Genomic DNA, 20,181 nt, shown 5'->3' on the forward strand with positions numbered 1-20,181 from the left:
AACTGCAAAGTGTAAACCTGGAGGGATTCATAGAAGAGATGTGTTTTGAGTGAGGCCTTGAAGGATGAGTAAATGAAGATGGGAATGATGAGTGGGGACAGATGTCAGCCCCTAATGGGTTCTAGTCTCATCACACTCATACCTTCCTGATCACAGACCCTTTCTTCCTCTAGTATACTATCTTTGAAGCTGAATCCTTGAGCTTTACAATTTACTGCTTATTAAAGAAGGAGCTTAATAAACATAGGGAAGCATCTAATTTATAGACTAAATGATCATTAGGCCTCTCTTCATATCTAAGGAAAACTTCTTTTGTCTGTGAATAAAAAAAGTCTGAAAATTTTATGTTGGAGAGAGATATCAATTAAAAAACCAGAGTTCAACCTGCAACGAAATCTACAAATCAGGACAGATAATTGATATTATTTTGTTGTCAAACACCTACGTTAGGGAGACTAGAGTTAGAAGACTGGGGGACAAACAAGGAGAGCCTTTTAACGTTCCCTACCTGCAATATTAGCTTATGATGTTTTTGATTATCTTTATTAAGTGGAAAAAAACGATTTCCCCTTAATCCATAATTTAAACATTACTTCTCAAAAGTGATAAAAATAGCATGTAGGTATTAGTCAAAGATTTGTTTTTTCAAGATTTGGCTGAAAACCAAACTAAAACTTCCATGTGCTCCAATAAACCCAGTGTTTTTCATAGTTTGCTATTTCTAAATCCCTGTTGCCATGGTTATGGACTTTACATCAGCAAAAAGGGGATGAGGTACTGAGTGATTTATACCCACTGTTTGATATTTTAAGTGCTTCACCACTGCTCTTTTCCTTTTCTGTAGAAAGTATATAAGGATGTTTTTCTGGTAGGGCTTTCAGACCTTCAGATAAAGGAGCTCTCGAAATACAACCCATAAGGAATAAAGCCATAGCCAGTGCTTCCCTGGTAAGTTTTGGGGGATGGAAGTGGCAGCAGTCATAAGAAAGCAAATCGAGAAGTAAGGGCAGTTGGCTGTTCTACTGAAAATGGTTTAATGGAAATGAGAGGTGATGAAGCATTTACAATATAACCTGCAATACAAGGTTGGCATAGAAAACATTTAAAAATTATAATTAAAATTAAACAGCTCAAGAATGACCTGTATTTTCTCTCTGTAGCATAATGCTTCCTTTGATAAATCTAAGAACCCCTGGATGTTCACTCAGTTGGAAAAATCAATGGTTTAGTTCCAATCACTTTGCAGAGAGGAAACTGGTGATTTGGATGGTTCCACTCCTGGGCCCGTGTTCTGTGGCTGTTATTACTGTTGCTTCACATTAATGGAAATAATTCATTAACTGAAAGTCAGCTCTAAAAGGATCAATTACACACATGGTTCCTGCCCATTTTCTGTTACTCTTGGGCTAAGTTCTCCTGCTTCCTCATGGTCTGGAAGGCAGAAATCCCTTCTATCCATAATTGGCAGGTTTTATAGGTTGAAACCTATGGTTTCAGACAATGGAAATTTGCTCAAGAACTCAGGACTTTCAGTTGCCCAGCTAGTGGCAAGTATTGTTACTTTAAAGTGTAGTTTATTCCAATTCTACTCTTTTAGTTATTTTAAAACGTACAGTAAATTATTGTTAACTATGGTTGCCCTATTAAGCCACCGAACACTAGATCTTATTTCTCCTAACAACAACAAAAATATGATAAATGCTTGAAGTGATGGATACCCCAACTACTTCAATTTGATCATTATACATTATATCTTTTTATCTAAATATCATATGTACCCCATAAATATGTATAACTATTATGTATCCATAATAATCAAAAATTAAAAAATTTTTAAAAATGTAGTTTATACAAAGCTTATTAATAGTGGAGGCTCATATAAACCCATATAATTGATTTCAACTTTATAAAACACATTGTTTTTCAAACCGCTAGAAAGTATTACATGAATTCACTCTGTTAATCTGTGTTTAGGTGTTACGAGAAACTGGCCACAAGGTCAGTACTTTATAGAAGTTAACCTCTTTTCCTTTTCTTTCAAGCTGGTATTGGGGGTGGGAGACATTATTACAACTCCAGAATGTTTATGCAAAGGAAGAATGATTCAGACTGGCTGTAGACATTGTGCTAAGATTTATTCATCTTAATGAATAAATCCTTTCCTACTTTTGTTTTTCCAGTTCCTCAACTTTCACTTTTTTTTCCCATGTGTTTCCCATTTCAAATGGAGAAAATGCTAGTACATTTTAACAAAATTCTTTGCAGTTGTCAAGGCTTAGTATATTAAGGAATTTATTCTATTTTTTAAAAGCCTGTATTCTTACAGCACTGGGTTCATAGTACTGATCAAGCATTTAAATAAGAACTTGAAAATTTTGTAATTCCAGCATGCTGGTGAATAACCATGCAATGAAAGGTAAAATGAAAAGCCTCAATTTAAAAAAGTGAGCTTCTGTTGCTGTGATTCAAATGTTTGCTTTAAAAGCACTTAAGATGTTCCTGCAGAATCTCTTGCTTTTTCTCTTTAACAAATCCTGCTTGCTCCTCCTACGTGAAAGGTTGATGTTTCCGCAAGAGTTCAAATAAAATGGTGTGGTACAAGTTAGTACAGGCCTCATGGCTCTAAGTTCTTTTTGTGGTGGTAAGTGGGTGGAATATGTATCCAGTTTTTTAGCACAAAGAATTTTAAATGCTCTTAATATTTGAGTGTGAGAATTAAGGTAGTCACACACACTTCCTCATTCTCCTGAACATCCTCCTTTCTGGCTTTATGGCTCTTGGATAGGTGCCAAAAATGGAAGGCTGAGTGGAGACTGTTTTATCTCTTTTCAGCCTATGTTCTATCACAACTGCATTGTAATTCAATTAATGTAAAATAAGACAAATAATTATATGATAGCCTTGTTATAACATATTCATCATGTAGAGCGATAGCATAATAGGGAACAGTTTTTAAATATAGTGCCTAGTCCAGTATCTATGTTATATCATATAATCATCACAGTAAGTGTAAAAGCAGTTTTTTTAAAAAAAAATCCTCATTTAATAGATGAAGAAACTGAGTCTCACACTGCTAAAGCAACTTTTCCAAGGGCACAGAACTAATTATAAGAGAAATTTGAGATTGGGATCTGTTTACTTGAGCCCACACCATACCTGTAAAGGGGGGAAATTGCTGTAGGTGAAGTGTTGTGGTATTGATGTCCTCATTGTAATTAAACAGAAAATACTTTGGGAAGAGCTCCAATATTAATCTGTTCCATTTCACATTTTTTATTCTGGAGAAAGAGTGTTTGGTCTCCAAGGATCAATTGAATCAAGAAATGTTCTTAATTCTGAAATGTAACCTTATGTTCTCTTATGCAACAATTTTTCCAATCCAGGCTTCTATTAATTCCAGACCTATGAATCCACTAGTTGATAAATCCACTCAAACTCAATACAAGTAGGATGCAGAATGCAGTGGTTGAGGGACTGTGCACTTACTAACTGTGTGACTGAGCAACTTACTTAACTCCCTGGGACTCTGTTTCCTCCTAAGTAAACTAGGGAATGTATAGAATCTATCTCACATACTTGCTACGATCTGTCAATCAGCTTATTTATCTATCTATCTTACTTACCGTTGATATATCCATTGCACCTAGAACAGTGCCAGGAACAGAGCCATTGCTGTATATTATCATCAATTAAATGTCCTTGTGGCTTTTCCCTCAATGGTAGACCTTTTCATGTGTTCCTTGTATGAACTGCACCAGCATGCAATTGCCTAGTAGTCCAAGCCAGGGGACTGGGCATCAGCTTTTATTCCTTTTCCTCCTTCACCCCTATGTCCACTTGATTACCAAGTCCCGTTGATTTTAGCTTTAAGTATTTCTTGAACCGGCTACTTCTCTACATCTCCACTGTCACCCCTCTAGTTGTAGATACAATCTCTTTATCTTGATTACTTAAACAGCCTTCCTGATGGTCTCTTCCCTTCAATTTTCCCCCACTCCCAATTGTATCTATCCGCCTCACTGTAGTCAGGGTGTTTGAAAAATATGTCAGACTGTGTTCTTCCTTAGCTTTTAAGGTTTCCTGTTATTTCTTGAGGTATATTCTAAAACTTTAATAAAGTCCTACTGATGGATGGACTAGTTTCCCAGAGTTGTCTCTTACCAACTCTTTACTCTCGGAGCTCTAGTCATAAGGCTCTTCTTTTTTTTCTCCTTTGTTTCAAGTTTTAATCAAAGCTTGTATATAAGATTATTCCTGCATCTTCTCAATTGTTTCTTCCTTGTATTTGCCCTTTTCCTTTCCTACTTGGCGAGATTTGGCTTTCCGTTCAAGGATCTTTTTGCGGTCTTTGTCCAGTTTTAGCCTAGTGATAACCACCTTGCTGGGGTGAATGCCTACGTGGACAGTTGTGCCATTAGCCTTTTCCCGCTGCACCCATTCAATGTAGATAACATATTTCTTCCTGTAAACCTGGACCACTTTGCCAATTTGCTGACCTTCATAGTGTCCTTGTACAACCTGAACTTCATCGTCCTTTCGGATGGGCATGGATCGCTCGTTGTACTTCTGTCTCAGCTCTTTGGAAAGAAGGGAAGACATAATCTTCCTTCGAATGTGGGAAGGTGCGTTGAAATGCCTTTTGCGATTCTTGCTTCGGTCGGAAGTCACAAAGGGATTAAACTTCATTTTGGAGGCTCCCGCTTCGGTGATCGATCTTCTTTTCTTTTCTTGCAGGCTTCACATTCCTTTTGACTGTGGCATCTTCTCACTTGCTGTCCCTATGCCAGAATGTTGTCCCTTCTCTTCCCATAGTTAATTCTTATGAATTCTTCAACAGTCAGCTCAAATATCACTTTCTTGACCCCATGGCTAAATTGGATCTGTTATATATTCAAATCACTCTACTTTTCTTTCATAGCACTCATTTAAAATGTAATTGAATAATTAGTTATGTTGTGTGTTAGAATGCAGGCTCCATAAAAGCTGTCCTGTCACTGCTGTATACGTACCACCTAGCAGAGTGCCTTGCACATAGTTGGCATTCAATATTTATTGCATGACTTTCTCCATTTAGGAACATAGTAATAGCTGAATAATATGGAAATACTGCTAGTATTATTCTAAAAATGCCTATACCTTTGCAAACATTCACACAACTATTTGAAAAAGAAAAATGGGCCTGTAATGATGTAATTGTTTTTAAGATAATATATTCTAGACACCTAAGAACTGATAACTTTTGCCTTGTTTCTGAAGACTCATCAGTACTTTTTAAAATGTGATTGATCTTTTGTGGCCAGGGGTCAAAATATAATTTATTTCATACAGAAAATAACTTGATCTTTTCCCTGTTGACTTAATCCCAACACCTACAGAAGTTGGGCTGCAAAGATCAGAATTCCCAATATTCATTTCTATTTTAACCTGAAGATGATTAATGAAGCATGAAGGTGTTAAGCCATGTGCTAGATGCTGTAAGGGATTCAGTGATGTATGAGGCAAGGAACCTACTCTGAAAGCAGCTTACAAGCTAGTACAGGAGATAGGAGTACTTTGGGATTTGAATACCCAAAATGCAGTAGACTTGTGATGGGGCCAGGATCCAGTGAGAAACATCCCAATCTCACATCTCTCCCATATCCAGATTGCTGGGAAGATTGAATGCTTAGAAAAGCCACATACCTCAAGCTTTTCCATTTCTCAACCCTTATTGCTCATTAGAATCACTGGGGGAGCTTTAAAAAATGGATACTTAGGCCCTGCCTCAGACGAATTAAATTGCCAAGAGAGGCGTGTTCTTTCCTGTGTATGGTAGCAAGCACTTACCTAACTTGGGGAAGGACCCAACTCACTTAGCTAGCTAGTGCCAAGGATACACTTAATAATTGAGTGGATACAGTGCCTTAGTTCTTCATTGTCTTCCTTATTTTCTCAAGAAGGCATACGTTGGAGGGGTGAGAGCATGTCAGGGGGGTGAGGGCAGTGTTGTAGGGGTGGGAGAGAGCTGCCTAGTTGGGCACAGTTTAAGTGCAAGGCATTATTGTAGGTATCTATAGATTGTCACACAAAAGATTTAGTAAGGATCGTGTATCATCAATCTTTTAAAGAAATCTGGTAAATTCATAATTTTTATTATGAACCAAAACATACTCGAAAATAAAAACTGGCCAGGCACGGTGGCTCATGCCTGTAATCACAGCACTTTGGAAGGCTGAGACGGGCGGATCACCTGAGTTCGGGAGTTCGACACCTGCCTGACCAACATGAAGAAACCCTGTCTCTACTAAAAATTCAACAGATTAGCCAGACATGGTGGTGCATGCCTGTAATCCCAGCTACTGGGGAGGCTGAGGCAGGAGAATCGCTTGAACCAGGGAGGTGGGGGTTGTGGTGAGCCGAGATTGCACCATTGCACTCTGCACTCCAGCCTGGGCAACAAGAGCAAAACTCTGTCTCAAAAACAAAACAAAACAAAACAAACAAACAAAAAAACTGAAATTAAGAAAGTATGCTGAGAAAAAAAAACATGACTAAATTAGCAATTTCCTATCTTTGGGTAAAATTCATTTAAAACTATTCTAAGAACATAAACAATAGCAGTAAGTGTGAGTTTAAAACATATGAGGAGAAAAAGTTACATCAAAATAAATTCAGTCATCACTCAATTATAAAATGGTATGAGTAGAAGGGAACCTATGGTTCATTCTTTATTTTAAAATTAAGGCCCAAAGAAGTTAGATTGCCTGCCTAAGGTCACACAGCTAGCTATTTTGAGAAAGTTTCTCATATCCTAGCTACATTTCTGAAATAAAAGGAAATAGTAATATCAATTTAGAAGATGTTATTTCAGGATAACCTGCAGATTTTTATCTTTGTACCATATATTATTATTGTTCTTGGGCAGTATCTAAATTGTTCTAATTAAGACCCTTTTCACCTGAAGAGTGAAAATTATTGATGCTTTTAGCCCAGTCTATATAAATGTTTAAATATATATCAAGAATTATAAGTATCATGAACCTTAATGTTAATACAATAACATTTTTCCTCTCTGCTTCCCAACTCTTGCCTTTCCCCATCATACTCCCCTTTACCCATTCAGACTTTTTGATTTTGGATAAGAAGTGGTAAATTGGTATCCCTGGCATGACTACATTTAAATAACTATATCTGAAGATTGTTTTATGGAAAAGTTTACAAAGCACTGGAACTTTGCTGTCAATACCTGACAGTGTACCCACTGGAAATCATCAAAGGCTTCATTCCAACAGATACTGGGAAAAAACATCAACCATTTGCGGATAAAAACGTTTCCATAAAAACATGAGCAAACTATTTTTTGGATCTGTTCAGATTTAATTGTGAGACCAAATGTCATATGACATCACTAAAAACAAAAAGGAATAATTCCAAGATCTACAAGGATGAGTGGGCACAAATCACAACTGCTGTAGTATATCCACTAAAACATTTGTTGACTCCAAAGCCATTGTGCCCCATTTGGATATTATACTCAGATGTTACCATTTGGTATTTGTGCGTGGACACATTTATGCATGAAATGATGAAGGAAGATTCGTCAGCTCTTAGCAGATTTATCTTCTCATGAAATCATTTTTTCCTGCCTTCATTTGGGAGAGGGTGGCTTTCACACTACCAGAAACTACCTCATGCTGATGCTGTTATATTTCAGTCTTCACAGACTATGTCCAGGGTCCCAAGTCACTAGACTGGTAATCTGTTTTACGGTTATTTCTCAATGGTTTGACAATCACCTGTGTATTTGTTTTATCTCTCCAGAGATTGAATGTCCACTTTTCTTCTTTCCTGTTCCTCTTTTTTTCTTGATATATTTTTTGGTAATTCCTTTTCTGTTCTTCTCCATATGTTTCCTAAACTGATTATTAGATTTTCAGGCAACTGGCACATATTATAACAGGAGTTGAAGACTTTTTCAGCCATCTCATGAAACATACACACACACATACACAAGTGTGTGCACATGCACACAATCCTATATCCTTTGCCTTACTAGTACTCGTAATGTATGATTCTCTGGATTGCATTATTCCATCTTTTATAACTGCTTCAGCTATATTTAATTAATCATACTGTATAGAAAGCAATGCAACAGTGGCCATTAAATTCTTTTATTTGTTATGCCTATCCTACTTAGTTTTATCAATTCAGCAGTGAAATGCATGACAATATTTATTTATACTATGTTTTTTTCTTTTTTTTTAAATTAGTACTATGTTTTTGAAGCATTTTTTTTACTTTGGTTAATTTGCTAAAAATTTTAATGAATTACCAATTTGACAAATTTACAGAGTTTACATGTACCAAAAATGTGTGTCTTCTAACCATTTATAAATTTTATAGTAATTTATATTGAATAGAATGATTTATCATCTGCCTGATATTGACTGGGCTTGCTCAGGCATCTAGGATCAGCTGGCAGATTAGTTGTAAACTGACTGGCCTAGAATGGCTATATTAGTTTCCTATTTCTGCTGTAACAAATTATCTCACACTTAATGAAATGTTATTCAAAGAGTTAAAAGCAACAAGCCTTTTGGAACTTAAATTTACAAGCAAAAAGCAACCCCATTAAAAGGTGGGCAAAGGACATAACGGACATTTTTCAAAAGAAGGCATACATGTGGCTAACAAGCATATGAAAAAATGCTCAACATGACTAATCATTAGAGAAATGCAAATCAAAACCACAATGGGATACCATCTCACATCAGTCAGAATTTTTGGCTATTATTAAAGTGAAAAGATTAAAGTGAAAAAGTGAAAAAATGACAGATGCTAGTGAGGTTGCGGAGAAGAGGAAATGCTTATACACTGCTGGTGGGGATGTAAATTAGTTTAGCCATTGTAGAAAGCAGTGTGGTGGTTTCTCAAAGAACTTAAAACAGAATTACCATTCAACCTAGCAAGCCCCTTATTGGGTATATACCCAAAAGAATATGAATCATTCTACCATAAAGACACATGTACACATATGTTCATTGCAGTGCTGTTTACAAAAACAAAGACATGGAATCAACCTAAAGGCCCATCAGTGGTAGACTAGATAAAGCAAATATGATACATATACACCATGGAATACTACATAGCCATAAAAAAGGAAGATCATGCCCTTTGCAGCAACATGGTGGAGCTGGAGGCCATTATCCCAAGTAAACTAATGCAGGAACAGAAAACCAAATACCACATGTTCTCATTTATAAATGGGAGCTAAGTAACAAGAATACATGGACACGAAGAGGGAAATAACAGACACTGGGGCCTATTTGAGAGTGGAGGGTGGGAGGAGGGAGAGGATCAAAAAACTATCTGTTGGGTACTATGTTTATTACCCACATGATGAAATGATCTGTACACCAAACCCCATGACACGCAGTTTACCTATTTAACAAACCTGCACATGTACCCCAAAACTAAAATAAAAGTTAAAAAGAAATAAGACTTTTGTAAGTTGCTAATATCAGGAAGTTGGCAAATAGATTTATTTTTACATTTAGTCATTAATCTAATTGATTTTCTGTGAACTGGCTTTAGAACATTGGATTTTTGTCATATTGACTTGCTTCCTTTTCAAATGGATTATGTCATTTGAATTTTGCAGTAATTCTGATTAATTATTCTGTAATAATTCTGAATAATTGTTCTTTCTGTAGTGGTAAGTGGGTGGAATACATTTCTAGTTTTTTTATTTTTAAACACAAACGATGCTAAGCACTTGAATCATATCAAGAGGCATTTGTCCCAAATTGGTGACGTGAAATTTGATTAGTTGGCTAAAGTGACATTTGCTAGATATTTTCATTGTTACTTTTTTTTCTCTTTGCAATTTATGGCAATCTATGTGGGAGATACTTTGAGAATGTGTCAGTATCCTGTATCTTAAATTTTCACCCAATGCTTTTAGCATCCATTGATGACTTTTGCTTGAATCAATTATTAAATTGGTGGTTTTCTAATTCTAACATTTGTTAGCTGACATTCTTCTATAAAGACGTTCTCCCCCACCTCCTTTCTTTAGTAACACTCTGGACACATGTATTTAAAAAAATATATATATATGTGTATATATATGTATATATGTGTATATATATATGTATATATGTGTGTGTATATATGTATATATGTGTATATATGTACATATATGTGTGTATATACGTATATATATGTGTGTATATATGTATATATGTATATATATGTATATATGTATATATATCTGTATATATGTATATATGTATATATATCTGTATATATGTATATATATGTGTATATATATGTGTGTATATATATGTGTATATATGTGTGTATATATATATATATACACACACATATATAATTTACGGTTATCATTATTCTTTGCTCAAATTATTCCAGATTTGGCTTTAAGACAGCTCTTATATCTTTCTGACTCGTCTCCAGTCTTTAACCTCTTTTCTCTTTTATGACACATGGGAAAAAATATGCTCTAGGTTCATCTTGTGCTTCTTATGCCCCAACTTTAGAATCATTAATTTCTTTAAGAAGACTGAGTATGGAATGATATTTAGAAACAAAAATCTGAAACTAAATGTTTTCATTGCTATGAAGCTATTGTTACTTCCAGGCCCTTGCTAAGGTCAGAGCTCAAAATTTATCAAAATAAAATATGAGTTTGTATTGACATGAATTCTATTTTAAATCAAACAACACAGGGTTCTTTCTCTATTTGTTATTGTATCTTCTTTTTCAGTCAGGGAGAAATGTGGTTTCCCAAACATTAATATCTTTACTCATTTACTTTATCATGCCATTTGAAACTCATAGTATCTTATTTTACTTTGTCTGAGTTATGTTGTATCTATGCATTGCCAGAAATTTTCTCTGCCATTGTTGTTGATCCATGTGATTTGTTTGAAGGATATTTATACGGGTTTGGATGAAAGAGGATTTCATTATTTAGGGGGGACACAGAACACTTTAACACTAGCTTTCAAAGCTTTTAGAGCTCAAAGGGATCCATGTCTCTTCAATTTATTTCATTATTGGCCAGAGTAACACCTGATTGGCCAGATCCAATATCAAAGGATAAGAGAAGTGCAAATGTACCACATGCCTAGAAGGATAACTGGAATAGCACTGATGACTGATGACCACCACATTAGTCTTTATTCTTTTTTTTCTTTTAGATATGAAAGTGAATATGTATTTAGAATAAGAAAAGAAATTACAACAAAATATAAAATTTTTTTAAAGCTGACAATTATCACAAACATCACAAGATCTAGTAAATTCCCTTACACACTCTTATAATACTTAAATTTTTTAAGTTATACCTTAAGTTCTGGGATACATGTGCAGAACATGCAGGTTTGTTACATAGGTATACATGTGCAATGGTAGTTTGCTGCACCCATCAACCTGTCATCTACATTAGTTTTTTTTTCTTTCTTTCTTTTTTTTTTTTTTTTTGAGATGGAGTCTCGCTCTGTGCCCAGGCTGGAGTGCAGTGGCACCATCTCGGCTCACTGCAAGCTTCGCCTCCCGGGTTCACACCATTCTCCTGCCTCAGCCTCCCGAGTAGCTGGGACTACAGGTGCCTGCCACCACACCCGGCTAATTTTTTGTATTTTTAGTCGAGATGGGGTTTCACCGTGTTAGCCAGGATGGTCTTGATCTCCTGACCTCAGGATCCGCCTGCCTTGGCCTCCCAAAGTGCTGGGATTACGGGTGTCAGCCACTGCATCCAGCCTACATTAGGTATTTCTCCTAATGCTATCCCTCCCCTTGCTCCCCATCACCTGAAAGGCCCCAGTGTGTGATGTTCTCCTCCCTGTGCCCATGTGTTCTCATTTTCGACACCCACTTATGAGTGAGAACATGCGGTTTTTGGTTTTCTGTTCCTGTGTTAGTTTGCTGAGAATGATGGTTTCCAGCTTCATCCATGTCCCTGCAAAGGACATGAATTCATTCTTTTTTATGGCTGCATAGTATTCCATGGTGTATTTGTGCCACATTTTCTTTATCCAGTCTATCACTGATGGACATTTGGGTTAGTTCCAAGTCTCTGCTATTGTGAATAGTGCTGTGATAAACATACGTGTGCATGTGTCTTTATAGTAGAATGATTTATAATCCTTTGGGTATGTCCCCAGTAATGGGATTGCTGGGTCAAATGGTATTTCTAGTTCTAGATCTTTGAGGAATCGCCACACTGTCTTCCACAATGGTTGAACTAATTTACACTCCCACCAACAGTGTAAAAGTGTTCCTATTTCTCCACATCCTCTCCAGCATCTGTTTCCAGGCTTTTTAATGATTGCCATTCTAACTGGTGTGAAATGATATCTCATTGTGGTTTTAATTTACATTTCTCTAATGACCAGTGATGATGAGCTTTTTTTCATACGTTTGTTGGCTGCATGGCTGCATAAATGTGTGCTTTTGAGAAGTGTCTCTTCATATCCTTTGCCCACTTTTTGATGGGGTTATTTTTCTTGTAAATTTGTTTAAGTTCCTTGTGGATTCTGGTTATTAGACTTTTGTCAGATGGATAGATTGCAAAAATTTTCTCCCATTCTGTAGGTTGCCTGTTCACTCCAATGATAGTTTCTTTTGCAGAAGCTCTCTAGTTTAATTACATCCCATTTGTCAATCTTGGCTCTTGTTGCCATTGCTTTTGGTGTTTTAGTCATGAAGTCTTTGCCCGTGCCTGTATCCTGAATGGTATTGCTTAGGTTTTCTTCTAAAGTTTTTATGGTTTTAGGTCTTACATTTAAATCTTTTTTCTGGCTTGAGTTGATTTTTGTATAAGGTGTAAGGAAGGGGTCCAGTTTCAGTTTTCTGCATATGGCTAGCTAGTTTTCCCAACACCATTTATTAAATAGAGAATCCTTTCCCCATTGCTTGTTTTTGTCAGGTTTGTCAAAGATCAGATGGATGTAGATGTGTGGTGTTATTTCTGAGGCCTCTGTTCTGTTCCATTGGTCTATATATCTGTTTTGGTATCAGTACTATGCTATTTTGGTTACTGCAGCCTTGTAGTGTAGTTTGAAGTCAGGTAGCGTGATGCCTCCGGCTTTGTTCATTTTGCTTAGGATTGTCTTGGCTATACAGGCTGTTTTCTGGTTCCATATGAAATTTAAGTAGTTGCTTCTAATTCTGTGAAGATAGTCAATGGTAGCTTGATGGGGATAACATTGAATCTATAAATTACTCTGGGCAGTATGGCCATTTTCACTATATTGATTCTTTCTATCCATGAGCATGGAATGTTTTTCCATTCGTTTGTGTCCTCTCTTATTTCCTTGAGCAGTGGTTTGTAGTTCTCCTTGAAGAGGTCCTTCACATCCCTTGTAAGTTGTATTCCTAGTTATTTTATTCTCTATGTAGCAATTGTGAATGGGAGTTTGCTCATTATTTGGCTCTCTGTTTGTCTATAATTGGTGTATAGGAATGCTTGTGATTTTTGCACATTGATTTTGTATCCTGAGACTTTACTAAAGTTCCTTATCAGTTTAAGGAGTTTTGGGGCTGAGACTATGGGATTTTCTAAATATACAATCATGTCATCTAAAACAGAGGTAATTTGATGTCATCTCTTCCTATTTGAATACCTTTTATTTTCTGTTGCCTGATTGCCCTAGCCAGAACTTCCAGTACTATGTGAAATAGAAGTGGTGAGAGAGGGCATTCTTGTCTTGTGCCAGTTTTCAAACAGAATGCTTCCAGCTTTTGCCCATTCGGTATGGTATTGGCTGTGGGTTTGTCATAAAGAGCTTTTATTATGTTCAGATGTCTTCCATCAATAGCTAGTTTATTGAGTGTTTTTAGCATGAAGGGCTGTTGAATTTTATTGAAGGCCTTTTCTGCATCTATCGAGATAATCATGTGGTTTTTATCATTGTTTCTGTTTATGTGATGGATTACGTTTATTGATTTGTGTATGTTGAACCAGCCTTGTATCCCAGGGGTGAAGCCAACTTGATTGTGGTGGATAAGCTTTTTGATGTGTTGCTGGATTCAGTTTGCCAGTATTTTATTGAGGATTTTTGCACTGATGTTCATCAGGGATATTTGCCTGAAATTTTCTTTTTTTTTTTTTTTTTGTGTCTCTGCCAGGCTTTGGTATCAGGATGATGCTGGCCTCATAACATGAGTTATGGAGGATTTCCTCTTTTTCTATTTTTTGGAATAGTTTCAGAAGGAATGGTACCAGCTCCTCTTTGGACCTCTGGTGGAATTCAGCTGTGAATCTGTCTGGTCCTGGACTTTTTTTGGTTGGTAGGCTATTAATTACTGTCTCAATTTCAGAACTTGTTATTGGTCTATTCAGGGATTTGAATTCTTCCTGGTTTAGTCTTGGGAAGGTGTGTCAGGAATTTATCCACTTCTTGTAGATTTTCCAGTTTATTTGTGTAGAGGTGTCTATAGTATTCCCTGATGGTAGTTTGTATTTCTGTGAGATCAGAGGTGATCTCCCCTTTATCATTTTTTATTGTGTCTATTTGATTCTTCTTTCTTTCTTTATTAGTCTGGCTAGTGGTCTATGTATTTTGTTAATCTTTTCAAAAAACCATCTCTGGGATTCGATTGATTTTTTTGAAGGGTTTTCATGTCTCTATCTCCTTCAGTTCTGCTCTGATTTTAGTTATTTCTTGTCTTCTTCTAGCTTTTGAATTTGTTTGCTCTTGCTTCTTTAGTTCTTTTAATTATGATGTTAGGGTGTCAATTTTAGATCTTTCCTGCTTTCTCCTGTGGGCATTTAGTGCTATAAATTTCCCTCTAAACACTGCTTTAGCTGTGTTCCAGAGATTCTGGTATGTTGTGTCTTTTTTCTCATTGGTTTCAAGTAACTTATTTATTTCTGCCTTAATTTCATTATTTACCCAGTAGTCATTCAGAAACAGATTGTTCAGTTTCCATGTAGTTGTGTGGTTTTGATTGAGTTTCTTAATCCTGAGTTCTAATTTGATTGCACTGTGGTCTGAGAGACTGTTATGATTTCATAGATGTCTATTAGGTTGCTTTGTCCAGAGCTGAGTTCAAGTCCTGAATATCCTTGTTAATTTTTTGTCTCACTGATCTAATATTGACAGTGTGGGAGTACTATTATTGTGTGGGAGTCTAAGTCTCTTTGTAGGTCTCTAAGAACTTGCTTTATGAATCTGGGTGCTCCTGTATTGGGTGCATATATATTTAGGATAGTTAGCTCTTCTTGTTGCATTGATTCCTTTACCACAATGTGATGCCCTTTGCCTTTTTTCATCTTTTTTGGTTTAAAGTCTGTTTTATGAGACTAGGATTGCAACACCTGCTTTTTTTTTCTTTCACTTTCTTGGTAAATCTTCCTCCATCTGTTTATTTTGAGCCTATGTGTGTCTTTGCACGTGAGATGGGTCTCCTGAATACAGCACACCAATGGGTCTTGACTCTTTATCCAATTTGCCAGTCTGTGTCTTTTAATTGGGGAATTTACCCATTTACCTTTAATTTTAATATTGTTATGTGTGAATTTGATCCTGTGATTATGATGTTAGCTGGTTATTGTGCCCGTTAGTTGATGTAGTTTCTTCATAGTGTCAATGGCCTTTACATTTTGGTTTGTTTTTGCAGTGGCTGGTACCAGTTTTTCCTTTCCATATTTAGTGCTTCCTTCAGGAGCTCTTGTTAGGCAGGTCTGGTGGTGACAAAATCCCTCAGCATTTGCTTGTCTGTAAAGGATTTTATTTCTTCTTCTCTTATGAAGCTTAGTTTGGCTGGATATGAAATTCTGGGTTGAAATTCTTTTCTTTAAGAATGTTGCATATTAGCCCCTACACTTTTCTGGCTTGTAGGGTTTCTGCCAAGAGATCTGTATTAGTCTGATGGGCTTCCCTTTGTGGGTAACCTGACCTTTCTCTCTGGCTGCCCTTAATGTTTTTTTCCACCATTTCAACCTTGGTGAATCTGACAATTATGTGTCCTGGGGTTGCTCTTCTCGAGGAGTGTCTTTGTGGTGTTCTCTGTATTTCCTGAATTTGAGTGTTGGCTGGTATTGCTAGGTTGGGGAAGTTCTCCTGGATAATATCCTGAAGTGTGTTTTTTCAGCTTGGTTCCATTCTCCCCATCACTTTCATGTATACCAATCAAATGTAGGTTTGGTCTTTTCACGTAGTCCCATATTTGTTGGAGGCTTTGTTTGTTCCTTTTCATTCTTTATTCTCTAACCTTGTCTTTACACTTTATTTCATTAAGTTGATCTTCAATCTCTTATATCCTTTCTTCTGCTTGATCAATTCAGCTATTGATACTTGTGTATACTTCATGAAGTTCTTGTGCTGTGTTTTTCAGCTCCATCAGGTCATTTATGTTCTTCTCTAAAGTTAGTAATTCCTCTAACCTTTTATCAAGGTTCTTAGCTTCCTTGCATTGGGTTAGAACATGCTCTTTTAGCTCAGAGAAGTTTATGACCCACCTTCTGAAGGCTACTTCTGTCAATTCGTCAAACTCATTCTCTGTCCAGTTTTGTTCCCTTGATGGTGAGGAGTTGTGATCCTTTGGAGAAGAAGCATTCTGTTTTTTGTAATTTTCAGCCTTTTTGCCCTGGTTTTTCCTCATCTTTGTGGATTTATCTACCTTTGGTCTTTGCTCTTGGTGAACTTTGGATGGAGTTTTTGTGTGGTCTTCCTTTTTGTTGATGTTGATGCTATTGCTTTCTCTTTGTAATTTTTCCTTCTAACAGTCAGGTCCCTCTTCTGCAGGTCTGCTGGAGTTTGCTGGAGGTCCACACCAGACCCTGTTTGCCTGGGTATCACCAGCTGAGGCTGCATAACAGCAAAGATTGCTCTCTCCTCTTTCCTCTGCTTCCTCTGGAGCAGAGGAAGTGTCTGGGAAGTGTCTCCCCATCAGTAGGCATGGGGGTCAGGGACCCACTTAAGGAGGCAGTCTGTCCCTTAGCAGAGCTCAAGCACTGTGCTGGGAAATCCATTGCTCTCTCCAGAGCCAGCAGTCAAGAACATTTAAGTCTGCTGAAGCTGTTCCCACAGCCGTTGCTTCCCCCCAGGTGCTCTGTACCAGGGAGATGGGAGTTTTATGTATAAACCCCTGACTGGGGCTGCTGCCTTTCTTTTTCAGAGATGCCCTTCCCAGAGAAAAGGAATCTAGAGAGGCAATCTATCTACCGGGCTTTTGCTGAGCAGTGGTGGGCTCTGCCCAGTTTGAACTTCCTGGTGGCTTTGTTTACACTGTGAGGGGAAAACTGCCTACTCAAGCCTCAGTAATGGTGGACACCCCTCCCCCCACCAAGCTTCCGTGTCCCAAGTTGACTTCAGACTGCTGTGCTGGCAGCAAGAATTTCAAGCCAGTGGATCTTAGCTTCCTGGGCTCTGTGGGAGTGGGATTTGATGAGCAAGACCACTTGGTTCCCTGGCTTCTGCCCCCTTTCCAGGGGAGTGAATGGTTCTGTCTTGCTGGCATTCCAGGTGCCACTGGGATGTGCAAAGAAACTCCTGCAGCTAGCTCGGTATCTGCCCAAATGGCCGCCCAGTTTTGTGCTTGAAACTCAAGGCCTTGGTGGTGTAGGCACCTGAGGGAATCTCCTGGTCTGTGGGTTATGAAGACTGTGGGAGAGGTGTAGTATCTGGGCCGGATAGCACCATCCCTCATGGCAGAGTCCCTCACAGTTTCCCTTGGATAGGGGAGAGAGTTCCCCAACCCCTTGTACTTCCCAGGTGAGGTCGTGCCCCATCCTGCTTCTGCTTGCCCTCCGTGGGCTGCATCCACTGTCTAACAAGTCCCAGTGAGATGAACTGGGTACCTCAGTTGGAAATGCAGAAATCACCTGCCTTCTACGTTGGTATCCCTGGGAACTGCATATAGGAGCTGTTCCTATTTAGCCATCTTGCCCCAGTCATCCACTGCATTAATCTTAATGACCAATGATGCTTATACAATTTACAACCAATCTTTGTTGAGGCTTTAATTACTCTCTTAGTCTAGGTCCCCCAGAAAACAAAAAGTGAGGCAAAAGCTTAGATGAAATTTTTTATTAGGGAATGCAATCCCAGGAAAGCTGGTGTGGGTAAAAGGAGAATGAGACGAGGAAGAAAGGAAAGCCAAATGAGGATATATTCTGAGCGAATCTTTTACCACCTGGTATCAAATGCAACTGATTACTCACTCTTAATCCTCTCCTTCCAAGAGAACATATTAAACTACCACATCTCTGGATGGCCCATCTTGGGAAAAAGAATTTATCAATGAACTCTCATCTGTCATTGCTCAAATAATTCCATAAAGTGTGTCAGCTTCCCTGAACTTTGGTTTTGTTTTCCTTGTGCTTCTGTACACTGTGAGCAAGTGAGGTGGGGCTCTATGCTCCAGTGGCAACAGGAAAGCCATAGGACAGGAGATGCAAGGTGATCCATTGGCATGAAGTCTGTGCTGTTGGGAAAGCCTACTGGAGCCCATATGGAGTTGGTCATCAAAGTGAAGATTCAACTGTCTCAATTGGATAATGGCTCAAGAGACAAATGGGGCCTGGAGTATCAGGGGTGTCATGTAAGTTATATCTGACATAATCACTTTTACCTTTGAATCTTAGTTACCATGTTAACTACCATCTATAAAATAGAGGCGATAAACTATCTCTGGGTGACTTAAAAAATATATATATATAAAATGGAACTCATCGTGTTCTTTAAAACAAGACTTTTTTTTTATTAATGTCATTAATTATTTTTCCATTAATGGCAGTAATTATTCAATTCATTTAAGTTAGAGACCTTGTAGTAAACTTTGACTCCTATTTCTTACTCTGCAATCACAGTCAGAAGCCTAGACATGTAGAACCTAGCTCCACAATGCCCCTTGAATCTTCTAACTCATTTCTTTCCCATTACCATCACGTTAACTCAGGCTTTCAGTACATTTTGCCTGAAATAGCCACCTGATGTTTTCCGTACCTCCTGCCTCTCCTTTCTCTTGCCAGAATAATCTCCTTAAAGCATCTGATCCTATTTTTTCTTCTTCAAAACATCATTCACTTCCAAGAGTCCATTAAATTAAATCCAAACTTCATTATGTAGGACCTAGAAGAATCCTCAAATCAATTAAACCTGCCTTTTCTACCTAGTTCTGTTTTGTTAGCATCCGTATACCTAATTGCAGCCAAACTGGATTTCACAGGTTTCCTTGGATACAAGCTTTGCTTTCTTAACTTTATTTCTTGTTCATATTTTCCTGCAATCTTAAAATGCCCTTCCTGCTACTGCTTTTTTCTTCTTCAAAAGCACATCTTAAAATGCCCTTCCTGCACATGCTTCCTTATCAAAAACACATATTCTCCTTTCTTCAAAGCACATCTTTAAAACTATCTCCTTCAGGAAGCCTGGACTGTCCCATCACGCCTGTTGTCTCATCACTGCCAGTGATGAGTCTCTTGCCTGGGTGTCTTCACTTCTAATGTAGACTATTTTTTACCTTCCCTTAAAGAGGTGGGGGATCATGCAGCTTCTCTATTCTCAGAACTATAGGAACACCCCAAGTCACTGTCTAATTTAGGAGATTGGCCCAAGGCAGGGAAGAGGTGAGTTTGGCAGCCTCTGATGAGGGAAATTGGAGGAAATTATGCTGCCAAGATAACCATGTTTTGTGCTCCTAGATTGAGCTCTTTGATCATACAAATCTATGGAAAGGTCTTTCTCTGCTGCCATCGGCTGTGAAGCGTGCCTGAGATAGATGCTGGCTGATTTTGCAATGATGGGTAAACTACAGTATTTGCTGATTTGGATGATCTCACAGCGCTAGGAGGGGGATAGAAGGAGTGTAACGTTTTCTTCCCAACCCTGATGGCTTAGGAAGGTGAAGTGGACCCTGACTCTCATGTGCCCAAAGTGTTTACTTGTAAATGAGCTCTAAATTCAATATACTTACAAAATGTAGTAAACAAGAGCTCAATCAGTAAATCTCTACCAGTCATTTGACATAATTATCCTCTAGAGTAATATGAAATATGGTTTAATTGACACCATTTCAAACAGCATTTGCTTTATTTGGGTGGAGTTTTTTTCCTACTAATAACAGAGTTGGAGAAAAATGACTCTTATTGCATGTAAGCTAACATTTTGTACCAGTGAGAACATATTTTGGTAGGAAAAAGATGAAAGCTAAAAATAGTATACTGGAAAA

The 20,181-nt window shown here is 37.7% G+C and overlaps 1 protein-coding gene and 1 long non-coding RNA gene across 2 annotated transcripts in view; one reads left to right on the forward strand and one right to left on the reverse strand.

Moving 5' to 3' along the window:
- Window positions 1-839: 839 nt before the first annotated feature.
- Window positions 840-20,181, forward strand: part of LOC107967591 (uncharacterized) — a 33,926-nt gene continuing 14,584 nt past the window's right edge. Inside the window, exon 1 of the long non-coding RNA XR_001708138.2 lies at window positions 840-948. This is a non-coding gene — a long non-coding RNA (uncharacterized LOC107967591). The remainder of the gene's footprint in view (window positions 949-20,181) is intronic.
- LOC452096 (large ribosomal subunit protein uL24-like) lies at window positions 4,249-4,706 on the reverse strand. Its single transcript, XM_063785356.1, has one exon. The coding sequence runs from the start codon at window positions 4,684-4,686 to the stop codon at window positions 4,249-4,251; it is 438 nt and encodes a 145-aa protein (XP_063641426.1). The 5' UTR covers window positions 4,687-4,706.

Source organism: Pan troglodytes, chromosome 10, assembly GCF_028858775.2.
Source record: "Pan troglodytes isolate AG18354 chromosome 10, NHGRI_mPanTro3-v2.0_pri, whole genome shotgun sequence".
In the NCBI taxonomy this organism is placed as follows: domain Eukaryota; kingdom Metazoa; phylum Chordata; class Mammalia; order Primates; family Hominidae; genus Pan; species Pan troglodytes.